At 37.5% G+C, this 19,194-nt stretch overlaps 2 protein-coding genes across 12 annotated transcripts in view; one reads left to right on the top strand and one right to left on the bottom strand.

Annotated features, from left to right (window-relative positions):
- The window catches only part of Abi1 (abl interactor 1), a 122,424-nt gene that overhangs the window by 11,773 nt on the left and 91,457 nt on the right, over positions 1–19,194 (top strand). The window lies entirely within an intron of this gene.
- Positions 5,103–13,083, bottom strand: LOC134473521 (endogenous retrovirus group K member 18 Env polyprotein-like). Of its 4 annotated transcripts, none has more exons than XM_063238055.1 (3): positions 12,486–13,083; positions 7,256–7,636; positions 5,103–6,725 (listed from the first exon to the last, which is right to left on the bottom strand). In XM_063238055.1, exon 3 carries the CDS (start codon positions 6,566–6,568, stop codon positions 5,528–5,530), a length of 1,041 nt encoding a protein of 346 aa, XP_063094125.1. In that variant the 5' UTR covers positions 6,569–6,725; positions 7,256–7,636; positions 12,486–13,083; the 3' UTR covers positions 5,103–5,527. The 4 variants fall into 4 exon arrangements, with proteins under 4 accessions (XP_063094125.1, XP_063094126.1, XP_063094127.1 ...); XM_063238056.1 differs by having other exon boundaries at positions 7,256–7,615; XM_063238057.1 differs by lacking the exon at positions 12,486–13,083 and having other exon boundaries at positions 7,256–9,570.

Raw genomic sequence — 19,194 nt, 5'->3', positions numbered from 1 at the left:
TGAGGTCTGAGAAACAGTGTAATATAGCTGTTGTCTTTTTACTGTTGCAGCTTCATTCCATTGGCTGCTTCTTTCCAGTCATACTGGTCATCTTTCAATTAAAAAAAAATTCTTTATTTTTTTGAATAAGAATATATGTTCCCTCCCCATATATATATGGTGATTACATTTCCCATGGGGAGTTGGGACTTCTTTTTTTTTTTTTTTGTCTTTTTGAGACAAAGTCTCATGAAGCAGTTTAGGCTGCCCTGGAAGTTGAGACATCTATATAACACCTTTTAATTCTTTATTTTTTGGGAGGGGGATGTGTTGTGACAGGCCATGTAGTTCAGGGTTGCTTTGAACTGTGTAACTGGGCTGTCCTCCCTATGTAACTCACAGCAATCCCCCTGCCTCAGCCTCCTGAGTGCTGGGATTATGGGAATGTTAATTCTTTTTTTTTGAAAGGGTACTAGGGATCAAACTTACAACCTTGTGCTTGCCAGGCAGGCGCTTATACCATTGAGTTAAATCCCCAGTCCTCTTTTCTTGGCTTTTTGAGGCAGGATATCGCTAAGCAGTTCAGGCTGGCCTTGACCTCACTCCGTAGCCTAAGCTGGTTTTGAATTTGCAACAGTCCTCCTGACTCAGCCACCTAAGTACTGAGATTACAAGCATGTGCCACCATGCCTGGCAGCACGATAATTCTTTTTTAATTCCCTCACCTTCCCGTTTTTCATGTTCTCCTCCCTTCCCCCAGGAATTGAAGTCATGATCTTGCAATGTTCTTTTGTTTTTAAAATATCTATGAATAATGAGTCTCTGGAAGCAGCTTTATCTTTTTTTCTTTTTTCTTTTTACCGGTACCAGGGATCGAACTCATGACCGCCTGCTTGCAAGGCAAGTGCTGATGCCGCTGAGCTAAATCCCCAGCCCCAGCTTTATCTTTTATTTATGACATTCTCTCCTCACACTGGTCATTTTTACTGCCCATACTTTCAGCAGATCTTTTAATTTCCTGGATTCCCATTTGATATTTTTTTCATGGATTCTAATTCTTTGCTTCTTTGGTCATTAATGTTTTGTATTGTGTTGTTTAGCTCATCTAGCTTTTTGTTAGTGTTGTGTACTAACTCACGGATTGTATTGGAAAGTCCATCAAGTGTTTGGTTAAATCTTTTTTGAGCTCACTGAGCACTTTAGTGGTATGTGTTTGTTTGTTTACTCTCCTGTGATACTTTTTGAGTAATTCAGTTGCATGGCTTTTGATTTTCTCTTTCTCAGTGCTTCATGGCTCTTTACTTTGGAGGAGTTGGGGGTTTTTGTAGGTATTTTGTTAGCTTGTTTTCTCATGTTTCTACTATTTGTTTTGTGTTGAGGTTTAGGGGTACTTACAGTGGAAAGACTTTTGTTACTAATAAGGAGGTCTATGTAGTAAATGTCTGCTTTTTAGTGATGCACTCTGAGCATGGTTAACTATAGGCTTTTGCCTCTGTACCAAAAACCTGACCACCTGTCCAACACCCTATTCTCTAGACATGGACTACTGGCTATAGATGACACAAAGGTAATCTAGATCCTGGCATACATAGAAAACCTATTAATAGGAACATCTGTGCCAGTCTGGCAATAACAACTAAACTAGCAGCAATAGCATTGAAGAAAAATTGGATATTAATATACCATAAGAAGAAATAATGTAGTACTCTTAGCCATAGCAAAGATCTATAATTATAGCATGAATATTAAAACCAAATATTGACATACAGTAAATATTTTACTAAGTGCAACAGCTATATTTCCATTAATGTAAAAGACTTACATAGTAATAGCATGGAGTTAACTATCTAAAGATTAATAAAACTTAATGGTTATACTAGTAAAACTGTGGAGGGGTGGTGTATGGGAGAATGAAAGAAGGAAAATTTGAAGAATTAACCAATGAATAAAAAGGAGAAAAAAAATAAAGACAAAAGGATCTTGTTTAAGAGTAAGAGGAAATTAATAGTATTAAGTAAAGGTAGCAGAAGAGAACAAGCAAAAAGAACAAAAAAAGAGTTAAAAACCAGAGGAAAAAAGATTAAAAGGAAAAAAAGATTAAAAAGAGGAAAAAGGAAAACCCTACAAACTCCAGAAAACCAGAGAAGACTGTGAGAGAGATGTAAAAGGGAGATAGGAGAGAGCTCAGATAGACTATTAAGAACTAATTTATATATGGTCTTTCAGTCCACAGTTGGATTTTATTTGAAGTGTGATTGTGTTACTCTTGAAATAATTATACATCATGACCAACTTAGATTCATCCCAGAAATGTAGGGGTGGTTCAATATATGTAAATCCATACCCATAATATACCATATTAACAGAGCCAAAGACAGCAGTCACATGATCATATCCGTTGATGCAGAAATCATTCATAGGCTCTAAATATTTTATGCGATAAAAGCAGTACTTTTAGGCTTATTTTTAAAGCACATAGCTGGTAAACATGATGTAATTTTTCTACCATTAAAATTCACCCCCAAGGTATGTATATTAGTATAAATGTTAATTTACATGGTTTATTGTAAAAGCTACTTGAGTGGAAAAAAGAATGCAGCCATTCTCATTCAGTTACTTATCATCTGTAGAGTATTAGAGATGTAGCTCCATAGACAAGCACTTGCCTGTCATGTAGCAGAATACTAGTACTACCAAAAATTTTTTTGAAAGGATAATCCACATGTCATCTATAGCTTTCATACTACAGTAGCAGGCTTGAATAGTTGTGACAAACCAGATGGATACAGAGCCTAAAATATTTATTATTGAGATCTTTACAGAAACCACCTCCCTACTCGTGCATAGAATAATGTTTCTCAACTAGATAACTATCAGCACTACCTGGTGAGCTTTATCTATGTTTTGTGTGTTTTACTGCTCACATTTTATTGTGTATACTGTGGTACACAGCATACTGTTAGAGGATAGACACAAAAATGATTGCTACAGTGAAGTAAGACATCAAACACTGTATCATTGCTATAGATTGTTGTCCCCCTCCCCCCCCAAGGTTCATGTGCTGGAAGGGGTCTCCCAATGTAGCAATGCTGAGAGCTGGTAATGAGTTTTAGCGAGGAGCTAATGTTTTTCTCACAGAGTGAGTTAGTTAAATCTTTTGGGTATGCGCTCTCACTTACAGACCTGGATAAGTTTCTGCTCAAGCAGGTTGTTACAAAAGAAAGATGACTTTTTAGGTTTGCTGTCCGATCTCTCTTGCATGTCTTTCTAGCACATAGTACAATCTATCATGCTGTATGATTGTTTGGCAAGAGCAGTTAAAATTATCCATTTAATTGAAATTCCAAATACAGTATGTTTCATGAACTAGTCTTTGAATTGTAAATCTCTAAAACTTTCATCCTACACAGCTATTATTTTGTAACTTTTGACCTAACTCTGCCCCAATTCCAGCCACTCAGTCACCTTGGGAATCATGTATTTTTTTCTAATTCCCATATATTTACCTTTTTTTCTAGATTGCACATGTGGGTGCAATGGGTTTGGATCCCATGTATTAAAAACTTGACTGTCAGCCTGTGGTATTTTTGAGAAATTGACAGAATCTTTGACAAGTTTGGATTAGCAGAAGGAAGTTGGGTCACTGGAGGAATAACCTTGAAGGAAATGCCTCTTCTCTTTCTTGGCTTCCTAACGGTTACCAGATGATGGCTTCCTATATCACAAGCTCCTGCTATGATATGCTGTCTCATTGAAGGTCTAAAAGCAATAAACCAATTAATTGACCGTAGACTGAAACTTTAAAACTGTGAGCCAAAATTAACCTTTCCCCTTATAATTTGACTGTCTTATGTATTTTGTTATAATACTGAAAGCTGATTGGTACAATATGTGAGATTAGGCAAGTTTTCTTTCCCCACCTTATTTCACTTTAGTATAATATCCTCTGCTTTCACCCAGGTCGTGACAAATGCGAGAAACTCCTTTTAAAGGTTGAATAATATTCCATTGTATATACAGGTTTTTAATTCCACTTGTCCACTGATGGACATGTGTAAATTGTTATGTTTTGACTATTAAACTAATACTACAATGACTATGAATGTGTAGGTGTCTTTTAAATTTTAAAATGAAGAAAATAAGTGATACAGAATTTCAAAACAAAATAATAGATTAACAATGGTCAGTGTATTGTGTATTACTATCTTCAAAATAGGTTATCAGGTTAGAATATATAGTCATGAAAAAATGTTCAATAAAAGCACAAACTGTTCTTTTTGATGAACTCAGAGATTAGTAGATATTCCTTTTTTTTCTTTTTTCCTTTTCCCCATCCCAGTTGTTCTTTCCTTTTCAGCAGTTTCATTCCCTTTTACTTTCACAATATCTGTGTACATTTTGGGTCTTTTTTAAAAAATTTTTTTTCTCTTTTTGAGACAGGGTCTCGCTATGCAGTTCAGGCTGGCCTTGAGCTTAGGCTGGTCTCAAACTCACAACGATCCTCCTGCCTCAGCCTCCTGAGTGCTGGGATTACAGGCGTGAGCCACCACACCCAGCTACATTTTGGATCTTATTTACTCTTCCAGGTTTTACATTAGGGAGCCAATACAAGGTTTACACATGTGCATTTGATTTATTTCACTTATATGTATGGTCTCAATTTGCATCCATTTACCTGTAAAGCCTCAAATTTACCTTTTGTAGCTTAGTAGTACTCCATTATATAAAAATACATCTTTTTTTATCCCTTCTGCAGTTGATAGGCATTTGCATTTTTACAAGATTTAGCTATTAGAAATTGTGCTGCCATAAACATGGATACACATATATTGCTGTGGTATAATGTTTTCAATTTTTTTGGGAAAATCTTAATTCTAGTTTTTTGAGGAATATCCATACTGATTTCTATAGTATACACTCCTACCAACGGTGGAGAAGGGTTCTTCTTGTCCATAGCCCCTCCAGCATTTGTCTTTGGGTGGTTTCTTGATGATAGCCATTCTGTGAGATGGGATCTTGTCGTGAGTGTCTAGAGCACTCTGAACTCCGGGCAAGGTAAACACGCACGCCTTGTCGGGACACGGGGGGTACAGCGCTTGGAAAAGAAAGACAGGAGAGACACCTTTGCTGTCTGCACCGCGTTACACTGCACTGCACTGCACTGTACGCACAATCTTTATTTTAGGATTCATATATAGTAAACCCGATCAATTCACAGAGCCCAGATAATTAAGTAGTGAAAAGGCATTCTTTGTGGCAAGCTACAACGTGACAGACTACAATGTTTATTCTAAAACTATCTAAGTGAAGTAAATAATCACAACCAGTTCTCACAACTTCTCTAGCCCAGGAAGAAATTCATTAGCTCAAGAATGTTGTTAATTTGTCTGCTGTTAGTGTCACAAAGGGTGGCCAGCCACTTCCTCAAGACTTCTGCAAAACAAAGCCAGCTCACAGTATGGATTCCAGAGGGTGAGGGCTCACTGAGAACAGGCATTCCCGTTCTACCTCCTTCTCGCATACCAGGGCGGCTATTGTAAATTGCAGGTTAGAGGGGGTTGGGCCTACAAAGTGACACCTCATCCCCCACACTTCCTTCCTTTTTATTTTTTAACAACAATTTCCATAAGATCAGGTTATTAATAGCATTTCGTCTTATGCAGTAAAAATACACAAGAACTATGGCAATGAGAACTATAATTAAACTAAGTCCCATGCCACTAAAAGTGTGGGTAATGTTCTGCCAGATTCCTTTGGAATCTAATCCTTTTAAAGATTGAGCAAGCAATTGCGCGAATTGTGCTAGAGATTTATCATCATTTTGCTTTGCAAAATCCTTGTCAATTTGATTATGCAAAGATTTTATTTCCTCCTGGGCAGAGGTGTTTCCATTTAAATACATTCTAATCATTTCCCATTCATGTTCTGTCTGATTATAAGGTCGTTGGGTTATACAGAAAGTAGTTGAATTCCAATCACATTTTAAAAACACTTGATGCTGAAGAGCCAATATTTTTCTACCCATCCATTCAACTGTTTGTTTAAGGAGGTCTATTTGTTGTTGTAGTTTGGCGTTTATTTGCCACTGAGTTAACCAAAGTTCATGAGAATTCTCATGCCATAATTCGACAACATGTTTTTCTTGCAAAGAGGTATGTAAAGCTACTCCTGAGACTGCTGCTAGAGAGGCTACAGTTATCAGACTTAACAGTACAGCAACCACTATTCCAATAAATCTTTTTGTACGTTTTAACAGATGTTTAAAAAATTCAGTAGTAACAGAAATTACCGGGTCTTGAGACCATGGTCGAGTTAAATTTACAGGCAACCAAATATGAGTTTTTTGTTGTAACAGCATAACTGTATAAGGCTTAGTGAAATTTAGTGTGCTATTTAAGCATGTAAACAATTGACAATTTAAACAAGTACAAGAAAAATGTGTAAAATTAAAAGTTCCCACTAAAAAGACATAAGGCAGAGGTGCACAAACAGTAATATTATACATTTTAAACCTAGTAAAATTATAAGTAGTAGATACAGATCGACTAGTCCCTGAATATGAAACATTGTACAAGGTTACAGGTTGCATAGCGGCTGGGATCTTCCAAATATGATTTTGAAGGTGATGAGGGTATTCTTCGGCTGCAACAGCAGGGTTAGCGATTCCACCATCTCCCCACCACAAGAGAGCCGTCTTTTGTTGAAATATAGGAGCTCCGTCAGTTATTTTCTTTGGATCTGGAAGACTATACACAACAGAGAGATTACATCTTGTCTCATTCCATTCAGCACATCCATTAACGAATTTTCCAAATGGTCCCCAAATAATATACCCATCAATATTTTTAGCAAATTTTCCCATACATAGTTGCCAAATTATGGGATTATAAGAAATATTTTTATAAGTGAATTCAGGGCATACAGGAAATGTATTTGTATCAGGTGCTGTTAAATTTTTCCAGGTAACATTAAAGGTTTGAGCAGCCAAGGCTTGAAGCCTTGTCCTTTTGTTGCCTGCTTTTATTTCATGTTGAATCCAATACTGCCATCCCAGAGGGATGTAAGGCGGTTCCCCAATGCAAATAGGCCTTTGATTACCATAATAAGTAAAATTGAATAGTGTCCCATCATCTTGATTGTGGGGGGTTAAATCAGCCCACGGTGCTGACAAAATTTCTCTAGGTGTGGTATAAAGTAAAATATCACTAGTTCCCCATTTTACAGGTTCTAATAAAGGGGGGTTTGGAATATATGCCCAGTACGAATGCGGAGGTACCTCAGTCCCCGATGCAACGGTGAGCAAGGCACATAAAGCTAAAAACAAGTTTTCGGGGTTTAAAGGCTTTCCTGCTTGAAGGACAAGCCGTTGCCCTTCTATGGTCAATTTCTTTAATTGTCCCCATGTAGGGAGGGGATTTAAATTTGGTCGCTGTGAGCGGCGGGATTTTCTTAGCTGTAATCTGGCCATGGCTGTGATAGGAACAAACTCAGCATCCTCAGCTTCTAGCTGGTTTCGCGCTCGCTTCTGAAGGCACGGTTCCGGTTCCTTGGGGAGTTGTCTCCGGGGCTGGTGAACAGGATCTGGAGACGCGGGTCCTGATCCATCGTCCAGGGACCCACTGCTGAATTCCATTTTCTGTGGAGATATAACCAAAACCTTTCCCCCTATAGAGCAATGTGCCCCTCTCCCATTCAGCCTCTGGAGCTGTTTTAGTCCAAATAGGTTCATTAATCACAAAAGGCTGTTGTTGCTGTTCAAAATGTTTTTCAGCTCTTGTTAATATTTCACCTTGTGGTAAATTGAGAAAATTTAAAATAAACAATGCTTGATGCAGTAATGTTTTTGGACTGTTTTGCAATTTAAACAGTATTGGTATCTGAATATCCTCCTGACTCCTCCTTTTTAATTTTTTAATTTGCAACTTAAGAGTGCCATGTGCTCTTTCAACAATAGCTTGACCCTGGGGGTTATATTCAATCCCTGTAATATGAATAATATTATGGAGATCACAAAATTGTTTAAATGTTCTGCTAGTATAAGCAGGTCCATTATCTGTTTTGATTTTAGAAGGAATTTCCATAACTGTAAAAGTCTCCAATAAATGTACAATAACATTTTTAGTGGATTCTCCCTGTTGAGCAGTAGCCCATAGAAATGAAGAATAGGTATCAATAACTACATGTACATAAGAAAGCCGACCAAAAGAAGGTACATGTGTAATATCCATTTGCCATAATTCATTAGGTTGAGTTCCTCGAGGGTTGACACCTGCGGGAATAATTTTTAAATGTAATGGTCTACAAATAGGGCAGGCTTTTACAATCTGTTTAGCTTTTGTAAAAGGTATCTTATATTTAAGATGCAAATGTCCTGCATTTGCATGATTAAATTGATGTTTTTCAACGGGTGTGGTGAACATAACTAAGGAATCCACTGCATTGTTACCTGATACTAATGGTCCGGGTAACTGAGAATGAGAACGTAAATGAGTAATAAAATAAGAATGATTTCTTTTTTGAACATGTATTTGTAAATTTTGAAATAAAGACAATAAAGCAGGCTTATTAGAATATAACACAGCTGAATAGATATTTGTCACTACTCCAACAGAATAGGCCGAATCGGCTATAATATTAATAGGTTGGTTATGAAAATCTAAAAACACTTGTAATATAGCAAAAAGTTCATTTTGTTGTACAGAGTTAAAATTTGTCTGACGTACCCAGTAAGATTTTTGAGTCCAATATGCAGCTTTATTTTTAGATCCATCTGTAAATATAGTCAAAGCTTGTGGAATTGGCTGTACAGCTAATAAGGTATTAACCACAAATTGTTGACGTCTAAAAAAATCCCATAATTTACTTTTAGGAAAATGATATGAAAAAGTTCCCATGAAATCTGTTAAAGCAATTTGTAAGGTTTCAGTAATTGACAACAAATATTCCCATTGTTCCTTAGTTAAAGGGATAACTATATTGTTTATATCTTCTCCTATTAAAGTTATAGAACGAGCTCTACCATTCATAATTAAAGCTGCAACCATGTCAATATAAGGCATAACATTTTTAGATTGCTTAGTTTTAGTGAATACCCATTCTACTGGCATAGCATTTTGACCTAAAACTGCAGAGGGATATTGAAAAGTATTAATAATATATAAAGTTAGAGGCAATTTAGGATCAATCCTAATTAAAAATGCATCCTTAATTCGTTGTTCTACAAACTGTAATTCTTGCTCGGCTTTTGTTGTTAAAGAACGAGGGCTGGATGGATCTGAAGAGCCCTGTAGAGTAGCAAACAAATGCTGTAATGCATGGGTAGGAATACCTAGTGTGGGACGAAGCCAATTAATATCCCCTAATAATTTTTGAAAATCATTTAAAGTGGATAACTTATCTCTCCTAATAGACATTTTTTGTGGAATCACCTTTTGTCTAGTAAGAATATATCCCAAATAATGACTAACTTCTTCCTTTTGAATTTTATCCTGTGCTATTACAAGTCCAAACGGAGAAAAATATTGAGGTAAAGTTTTTAAAATATCTTCTAAAACATTTCTATCACTATATGAGAATAAAATATCATCCATGAAATGAGCCGTATAAACCTGAGGCCATCGTGTACGCACTGGTTTTAATGCTGCATCAACATAAATTTGACATATAGTTGGGGAATTTTTCATTCCTTGGGGTAAAGTCCTCCATTGATATCTTTGATAAGGTCTTTGATAATTTGTTTGAGGAATTGAAAAAGCAAACCGTTTTCTATCTTCTGGATGTAATGGGATGTTAAAAAAAACAATCTTGCAAATCTATAACATATACAAACCAACCAGCAGGGAGCGCTGAGGGTAAAGGAATACCGGGCTGAAGGGCTCCCATTTGAATTAAGGATGAATTTACAGCACGTAAGTCCGTTAAAAGTCTCCACTTGCCTGATTTTTTTTTTATCACAAATATTGGAGAATTCCAAGGAGATGTGGATGGTTCTATGTGATGTAGAAAAAGCTGTTGATCAATCAATTCCTGCGCTGTCTGTAACTTTTGAGTAGTCATAGGCCACTGATCTATCCAAATTGGGTCATCATTTTTCCAATTAAGCTTTAAAGGATTCATTTCCCTAGGCTGTAGAAACATGCAAAATATTAAAAATGTATATAAGCTCCCCATTGTTCTAATACATCTCTTCCTAAAATAGAAACTGGTACCTCTAAGATATAAGGTTTAATAACAGCAACTTGACCCTCTTCATTTTTTATATGTATATGCATTGTGGCTTGTCCAATTGTATTTACTGGAGTTTTACTTACTCCTTTTATATTACATGGAATAATAGTATAAGTAATATGAGAAGGCCAATCAGTAGGTTTAACAATAGTAATATCCGAGCCTGTATCTATAAGAGCCTGAATTTTCTTATGCTCAATAAAAATATTAATAAGAGGTTGTTGTTGAGATAATTTAGCTGTCCACATTACATTAATAGGGTTAGTGCTGCCGAACCCTCCTGTTCGCTGAACAACAGAGGATCCTATTGGGATATAAGGCAGTAAAATGAGTTGAGCTATACGTTCTCCCTTTAATAATTTATAATCTGTAAGTGAGGACATCAGAATCTGAATTTCTCCAGTATAATCTGCATCTATAATTCCTAAGTGAACAGTAATGCCTTTTTGATTTAAACTAGATCTACCCGTGAGCAAGCCAAAAGTTCCCGCAGGCAGAGGACCAAAAATTCCTGTAGGAATTCTCACGGGAGATTGTCCTCCTCTTAATTCTACATCTTTTAAGGCTGGTATGTCCACTGCGGCACTGTGTTGGGTGGCTGGCTGTAGGGAGAATACGGTAGAGTTACCCCATTGATTTGTCCGGGGCCCGGGGTAGGGCCCGTTCTCCCGTTTCCCTTTTGTTCAGCTGAATTAACTTGTTTACTCCTGCATTCACGAGCCCAATGATTTCCCTTCTTGCATTTTGGACATAAGCCAGGAGCTCTAGATCTCTTTTTTTGATCATTGCCTACAAGTTTTGGACAGGCCCTCTTTACATGTCCTATCTGACCACAATTAAAACATTTTAAAGACTGTTCCTTTTTAGATTGCCAATTAGTCCACGTGGTTGCCATGGTCTCAGCAAACAGTTGCATTTTCCTAGATTCTGAATTTAAATCTTTACATTGTTTTATAAAATTGTCAATCGTTCCAGTATCTTTTATTGGAATTAAAGCCCTTTTGCATTCATCATTAGCATTTTCAAAAGCTAACATTTTTAAGAGATGCTCTTGTAAGTCTTGTCCCACTACTGTTTTTTCTATAACATTTTGAAGTCTTGCAACGAACTCAACATACGGTTCATTGGCTCCTTGCAGAACTTTAGCCCAAGATCCATATTCTGATCCTTTAGGCCGTATTTTATCCCAAGCTTTTAAAGCAATATCTTTTAATTGAGCATGAATCTCTCTTGGAGCTCCTGCCTGATGCTCAACAGTATCAAAGAAACCTGTACCAGAGAGCATGGGATAAGAAAGGAGTCTAATATTCGGATCTCGATCGTCAGCATTTTGTCTTGCCTTTTCCGCACAACCTTCCATAAACCACATGTGCCACTGTAAATATTCTGGCTCTTTTAAAAGAATTTTGGCCAAGGCTTTCCAATCATAAGGAGCAAGATTACCATAGTGATCTGCTACCGATGTTATTAATTCTCTAGTGTAATGAGCCTGAGGGCCATAAAGGGTTACAGCCTTTTTTAATTTTGCTAAATCATCCATATTAAATGCTTCCCATCTAGGGGGAACTGCCTCTCCATCTATTGGCTGTGGCCTGATTACAGGGAAAGCAAAGGCAGGCTTTTCCTCATCAGAATCCCCTAATTTTGGTAGATCAGCCAAAGCTAGCTTGGCTTTACTCCAATTAGGGTTAGATGGAGGAGGTGCAGAGGGAACTATAGGCGGGTTTTGCTTAACGGAGAGTTGTTTCACCTCTTGTGTTAAATGTTGTATAGCCTGTAAAATTGGGCGATTGTCATAATTTGATATTGCTGCGGCAGCTAAAGCTGAGTCGGCTGTAGTGGATTTTACTTTTAGTTTGGACGCCTTTTCACTACTTAAAGCGATAGCGTCATTTTGAACTACATTCTGTTCCTCCTCTGTGAGGGGCAATTCCTGAATAACTGGCTTAATTTCTAGTTGAAGATTTTCTACAATATGTTCATCTTCCATAGCTTTTAATAAAGAGTACACAACCGACCAAATAGCCCAAAAACGTAAAGGAATCTTCTCCTCCTGTTGCATAGCCCTTTCTATACTAACCCTTGCCTTCCTCCATACTTCTACATCCAAAGTTCCTTCATCTGGAAACCAAGGATTATATTCTTTAATTGTATCAATACACATATCCAAGTCAGCTGACCTGAGCGATATGCCATATATAGATAATAAATGTTTAAGAATTTTTAAGAAAGGAGAGGAAGCAGATTGTCCCATTTCCCCGTAATAAAATTATACTTACCTTCCTAAGCGACCTTCGGAGTCCCTGAATTCGGGCGCCACTTGTCGTGAGTGTCTAGAGCACTCTGAACTCCGGGCAAGGTAAACACGCACGCCTTGTCGGGACACGGGGGGTACAGCGCTTGGAAAAGAAAGACAGGAGAGACACCTTTGCTGTCTGCACCGCGTTACACTGCACTGCACTGCACTGTACGCACAATCTTTATTTTAGGATTCATATATAGTAAACCCGATCAATTCACAGAGCCCAGATAATTAAGTAGTGAAAAGGCATTCTTTGTGGCAAGCTACAACGTGACAGACTACAATGTTTATTCTAAAACTATCTAAGTGAAGTAAATAATCACAACCAGTTCTCACAACTTCTCTAGCCCAGGAAGAAATTCATTAGCTCAAGAATGTTGTTAATTTGTCTGCTGTTAGTGTCACAAAGGGTGGCCAGCCACTTCCTCAAGACTTCTGCAAAACAAAGCCAGCTCACAGTATGGATTCCAGAGGGTGAGGGCTCACTGAGAACAGGCATTCCCGTTCTACCTCCTTCTCGCATACCAGGGCGGCTATTGTAAATTACAGGTTAGAGGGGGTTGGGCCTACAAAGTGACACCTCATCCCCCACAGGATCTCAGTGTTGTTTTAATTTACATCTCTCAACTGACTAGTGATGTCAAACATTTTCTCATATATTTATTTGCTGTTTGTATTTCTTCATCTGAGAAGTGTATATTCATCTCAGACGCCCATTTTTGGATTGGGTCTTTGAATTTGGGGGGCCTGATTCTTTACAGTTCTTTATATGTTCTAGATAGAAGTCCTTTGAGGGACAGTTGGGTCAAAATTTTTCCCATTCTGTGGGTTGTCTTTTTATTCTGTTGGTGATTTCTTTTCTTTTTTTTTTTTTCCCTTGGTATTGGGGATTGAACTCACAACCTTGCGCTTGCCAGGCAGGCGCTTATGCCACTAAGCTAAATCCCCAGCCCCTGGTGATTTCTTTTGGTGTGCAAAATCTTTTTTTTTTTCTCCAAATCCATTTTATTTTAAGGATAAAAGGGGGGAAAAAAAAACTACAACAAAATTTCAAAACATCTCAATCAGTGGACAAAAACTTTAATGAGTCCTGTTGTTGATCTTTGAAGTATTTTCTGTGCAGTTTGCATTTTTTGTCCATGAACTCTCTGCCTACTCCTGTGTCTTCAAGATATCTAATTACGGGGCTGGGAGTTTAGCTCAGCGGCATAAGCACCTGCCTTGCAAGCAGGCGGTCGTGAGTTCGATCCCCGGTACCGATAAAAATGAAAAAGACAAAAAAAAAAAAAAAAAAGATATCTAATTACTGGGTTTTCCAGTAGATTTAGAGATTCTGTTGTAATATTAAATCTTTGATCCATTTTGACTTTAGTACATGATGATAGACATGGGTCTAGTTTTAGTCTTCTGCATGTAGAAAGCCAGTTTTTCCAGCACTATTTATTTATTTATTATTTATTTATATTTTTTTGGTACCAGAGATCAAATTCACAACCTCGCATTTGCCAAGCAGGTGCTTATGCTGTTGCGCTAAAGCCCTGTCCCTCCAGCACTATTTATGAAAAGGGCTTTCTTCCAGTGAATATGTCTGGTCCCTTTGTCACAAATAAAGTGGCAGATATCTTAATGAAGTGGCAGTTTTCACTTTCTTTGAGTATACCCAGAAGATGGAATTGCTGGATCATACTGTAGTTCCATTTTTAATTCTTCAGGAATTTCTGTAAATTCTTCATAATAACTGTACCAATTTATATTCCCATCCACAACGTCTATGTATACTTTTTTTTTTATTTAAAGAGAAAAAAGAAAGGACATAAAAAAACAAAGCAGTAAAAGGGTACAAGTAATACAGAATTTCAAGAAAAAAAATATACAGTAAGAAATCACTAGTTAATAGGTTACATATTGTCTTCTTAGAAACAGTTGTCCAAATTATAAAATTAAAACATAAAGTGGACATTCATACAGTGATGTTGGAGACAGTTCCGTTCAGTGATCCAACAAAAGCTCAGTAATATTGTCTTTCCATCCTACACACTCAAACAATGTGTATACTTTTCGCCTCACCCTTATCAATGTTTGTTGTCTTGATTGTTTTAATAATAGGTATCCTAACAGATGAGGTGATACCCCACAGTGGTTTTGATTTGTGTTTCTCTGATGGTTAGTGAGAGTAAGCACTTTTCACATACCGACCAGTGATGTGCACATCTTCTGTAGAGAAATGTGTGTTTAAGTCCTTTGCCTTTTATTTTTGGTGCGTGTGGTATCAGGGATTGAATTCAGAGCCCTGTACATGTTAGGCAAGCACTCCACCATTGAACTGTGTCCCTGGCTCCCCACCATGCCCATTTTAAAATATTTGTTTTTCTACCGTGAGTTCTATGTGTTCTCTATTAAATTTTGGACATTAACCCTTTATCATAGACCGTGTATGGGTTGCAAATAATTCTCCCCAATCCATAAGCTGCCATTTCATTTCAATGATTATTGTCTTTAGTAGGCAGATGTTTTTAGTTTGATGTTGGTTCCACTTAGTCACTTTTGCTTTGTAGTGTGAGCTTTCAGTGCAGTATAGAAAACAAAAAACAACTGTTAAAAAACACAAAAACTCTAGCACCGTTTGATTAGCTTCTCCCACCCCCAAATAAAAAAGGAGAATTCTAGGTGTACAGTTACTAATACTAAATTCCAATTACTCCAGAAGCCACGATAGGAAGATCACTTGAACCCAGATGTTCAGGGCAAACCAGGGCTACATAACAGGACCCTATCTATTGAAGAGAGAGATACAGAGAGAGAGACAGACAGACACACATACACACATACACAGAGATGGAACAAGAGCCCGGGACCCAATTAAATCTCTCCCCTCATCCAAAAAAAGATGCCAGTTTCATTGGTTAGGAGTAGGGCCATTAACTAGTTCAGAAAACGTGTACACATTAGTACTATTAGAACAAAAAATAAAATATACACACTAAAAATTTGGATATGTAATTGTATAAAACATAAAGGCAAGAGGTTAACATGTACATCACACAGACCAAAGAGTATGTACTAGAGTCCTAAGTTGAGCCCTGATTTCTATAAATCCATAAAGATTAAGGAACATGATCCTTACATAACTTACATAGTATTCCATGAGACAAAACCTCTTGAAGAAGCAAACTTTTTTTTTTTTTTTTTTTTTTTTTGCTACCAGGGATCGAACTCACGACCTCATGCTTGTCAGGCAGGCGTTTGTGCTGCTGAGCTAAATCGCCAGTCCTAGGACTTGACTGTTAAAGGGATGGCACTGTATTACTGCAGTTCTTCTCAGTGATGTAAATATATGTTTGTTCCATAGTATACTAACTTCTTCAGCCTCCTCGAGGGAAAAAACACAATCTAAGAGTGATAGCATTTTTATACAGGTAGTATCATACTGTCTTCTTTTCTGAGTGAAGTGAGGGTTAGGTATAAGGAAAATAAGGGCAGGTACACTGCTGAACTGGAAAAAGTGGCTCTATATACCACTTTATTAATAAATAAGCACTAACAATAAATCCATGAATTGAAGCAATCCCTAAATAATGACAGCTAGCTCACATAACCATTGTTTATCAAAACCTGTGACTCATTTCTCCTGTGTTTATCCCCTTATTCAGTGATTTCTGTTGACTGTGCAAAATGTGTCTAGACAAAGGACTAGAATATGTCAGTATATAGCAAAAGCATAATTTGCTCTTAACATTTTAAAATTTAAAACATGGTTATCTCTTTTTAAATGTGGGAAATAGTGATCTGGTTTTCTACAGTTCAAGGAAAACAGTTTGGGAATATTGTTTACTAAGACTTTGTCTCTTCCAGTACTCTCCTTCGTATCTGACCCTACTCAGTTCTGTCCCTGTCATGCTCTTCGTAACTGCCTCTTTCTCTTTCCCCACAACTTCCCCTATACTATCAAACCCCTTACATTCAAAACTCAGCAGCCAGGTGTGGTGGCACAGGACTGTAATCCCAGCACTGAGGAGGCTGAGGCAGGAGGATTGCCACTAATTCAAGGCCAGTCTAGGCTGTGCAATGCGTTCAAGACCAGCGTGGACTGTGTAGGGAGACCCTATCTTAAAAACAAACAAACAAACAAACAAAACAAATCAAAAACTCAACAACACTCATTGTTTGTGAGAAGATTCCCCTGAGACCACCTGCCAAACACTGTACCCATGTTCTTTAGCAGTCTCTCTAAATATTTCTGTTACAGAGTAGTGGTTTTCAATCTTTGTACAAGTCATTATATATTTAATTACTTTTAATAAGATTCTAAATGTAACTAAAACTCAGTGATCTATATAACTTACAGGGTTTTGACAGAACATCAAAATAAGGAGAAACTTGCTCTTAAATTAACCTCGTGTGACTATATGTATATAGCCAGAGATCTTGGAGTCCCTTTCTTGTCCTTGTTTCCTCTTCCCTCTTCTGCCCACACAGCCAGCTAACATAAGAGTGGTTCCTATTCTCTTAACCCACTACTCTGTCAGTCCCATTGTGGAGGTGTAAAAGCTGGAAAGCATCAGGAAAAAAGAGAGGGTCTATAGATTCACTTCTGTGACTCCAAATTACCTTCTGTAGGCATCTTGGTTTTATGGTGAAAGAACAGATACAGGTATAAAATAATCCATCTCTGGGCTCCTTGGGGAGCCCATATTGCTTTCACCAAGATTGATTCTTACCCTCCTTTTAAATACGGTACCATCAAACTATCTCATTTCAAAAAACACTTTAGTTCTGGACATATATGAGAGTCCACATTGCTCTGCATTCCTTTTGTTCCCTCTGCAATTCATCTTACACCAATGAAATCTTAATCTTCCAAAATCCACCTCTTCCTGAGTACAAAAAAGATTTAAAACAAAGTTGACAAAAATGTGTGTGTGGGGGAGAAATTGAATAAAGAGTATAGGAAGAAGAAAGGAGTATTTTAGGTTTTCTTTTTCATATAACTCTTACTTCTTGAATATTTTACAAGAACATACCAGTTACCTATGTTTTAAAGTGCTGCTTGACATTTTCTCTTTCCATAAGCAAGACTCTGAAAGCTAAAATTATTTTTTCCAAATCCATTTTATTTCAAGGAGGAAAAGAAAAAAAAAAAACTAGGACAAAATTTCAAAACACATTGCTGTGGTTTATGTCAGATATCTCCCACCTTCCCACCCCGGTCTCATGCAATGATAGATGTGGCTGAATCTAGTGTGCCTGATTGGTTCATAGTCTGGCATTGGGATTGGTGGTGTGAGTGCCACACCCATTCAGGGTGGAGCCAGCATACAGTATAATGGTGGGAAGATGATGTGTCTTAAATCTCTATCTTGGCTGTTAGCAGTTGCTGTTTGTGGCTACTTTGAATCGCTGCGAATCAGCCATGTCATTTTGCCTTGGAGCCAACTGAGTATGGACTGAAACCTCCAACCTGTAAGAAATAAACTTTCCATTCCCTAACTTTGTGTCAGGTATTTTGTCTCAATAATAAGAGAGAAAAGTAACTAAGACACATATAATCAGGGCAACAATGGTACATACATTGCTTATTTTCATCCTCAAATCATTCTGCATTCAATTGCACAAGACATCTGCATTCAATTGTCTGAACAATAGGAGCACAAATCTTTTTCTTCAGTGAGCTCAGAGAAATCTGTAGTGTAACTATCTTAACTATTTCTTATATGCCTATACATATACATGCACCTATGTTGTTTCTTTCAGCTTCCCACACTAATGACACAATATGATACTTACACATATGTCTTATTTCACTGATGAGTATGTTTTCAAGTTGCATCTATTTACCTATAAGTCTCCATTTATCCTTTATGACTGAGTAGTACTCCATTGTATAAAAATAGTACATCTTTTTTATCCATTCCTCAGTTGATGAACATTTAGGTTGTTTCCAAGATCTGTCAATTACAAACCACTTCAAACATAGGTGCACATGTATCACTGTGTATGTTTTTAATTCTTTTGGGAAGATACCCAGAAGGGGAATACTGGGTCAAATACGACCTCCAATGCTAGTCTTTTGGGAATTTCTACACTGATTTCCCCAGTGGTTGCACCAGTCTGCATTCTTGCCAACAATGGAGAGGAGTTCCTTTATCCCCACAGCCCATCTAACGTTTGTTATTGGTTGATTTCTTTTTTTTTTTTTTTTGGTCTTTTTCCTTTTTATCGATACTGGGGATCAAACTCACAACTGCCTGCTTGCAAGGCAGGTGCTTATGCCGCTGAGCTAAATCCCCAGCCCCCGAGACCAAAATTCTTAACACAGTTGATAATTCTTTGCTTCATCTGGTTCCTTCCCACTGCTGCACAGATGATCTTTCCTCTGTTCACTGCAGTGCAAAGGCTCAGAGCCTGTTCAGAATCACTCTGCTTTCACTTACCTCTGGGCTGCACACAGGCTATTCCCCTATCACAAATACTGTTTCCCTCCCCCAGATCTTCATGGTTAACACATGTGTTACCTTTCAGATTTCAACTCTAACAGTACTTCTGTGACACTCTTAAGCTAAGTTGTGCACCTGATATTCTTGCATGTCAACATGTGCTTGCCTGTGATATCATTTATTATATTTGTAATTTACTTGATTGGTGGGGAAGGGTAAGACAAAAACTTAAGGGCAGGGATTATATCTCAC

The sequence above is a fragment of the Cavia porcellus genome, unplaced genomic scaffold (genome assembly GCF_034190915.1).
Source record: "Cavia porcellus strain 051 isolate PalLab524CR breed Dunkin Hartley unplaced genomic scaffold, mCavPor4.1 scaffold_27, whole genome shotgun sequence".
Taxonomy (NCBI): domain Eukaryota; kingdom Metazoa; phylum Chordata; class Mammalia; order Rodentia; family Caviidae; genus Cavia; species Cavia porcellus.
This window is presented reverse-complemented; position numbering and strand designations above follow the sequence as displayed.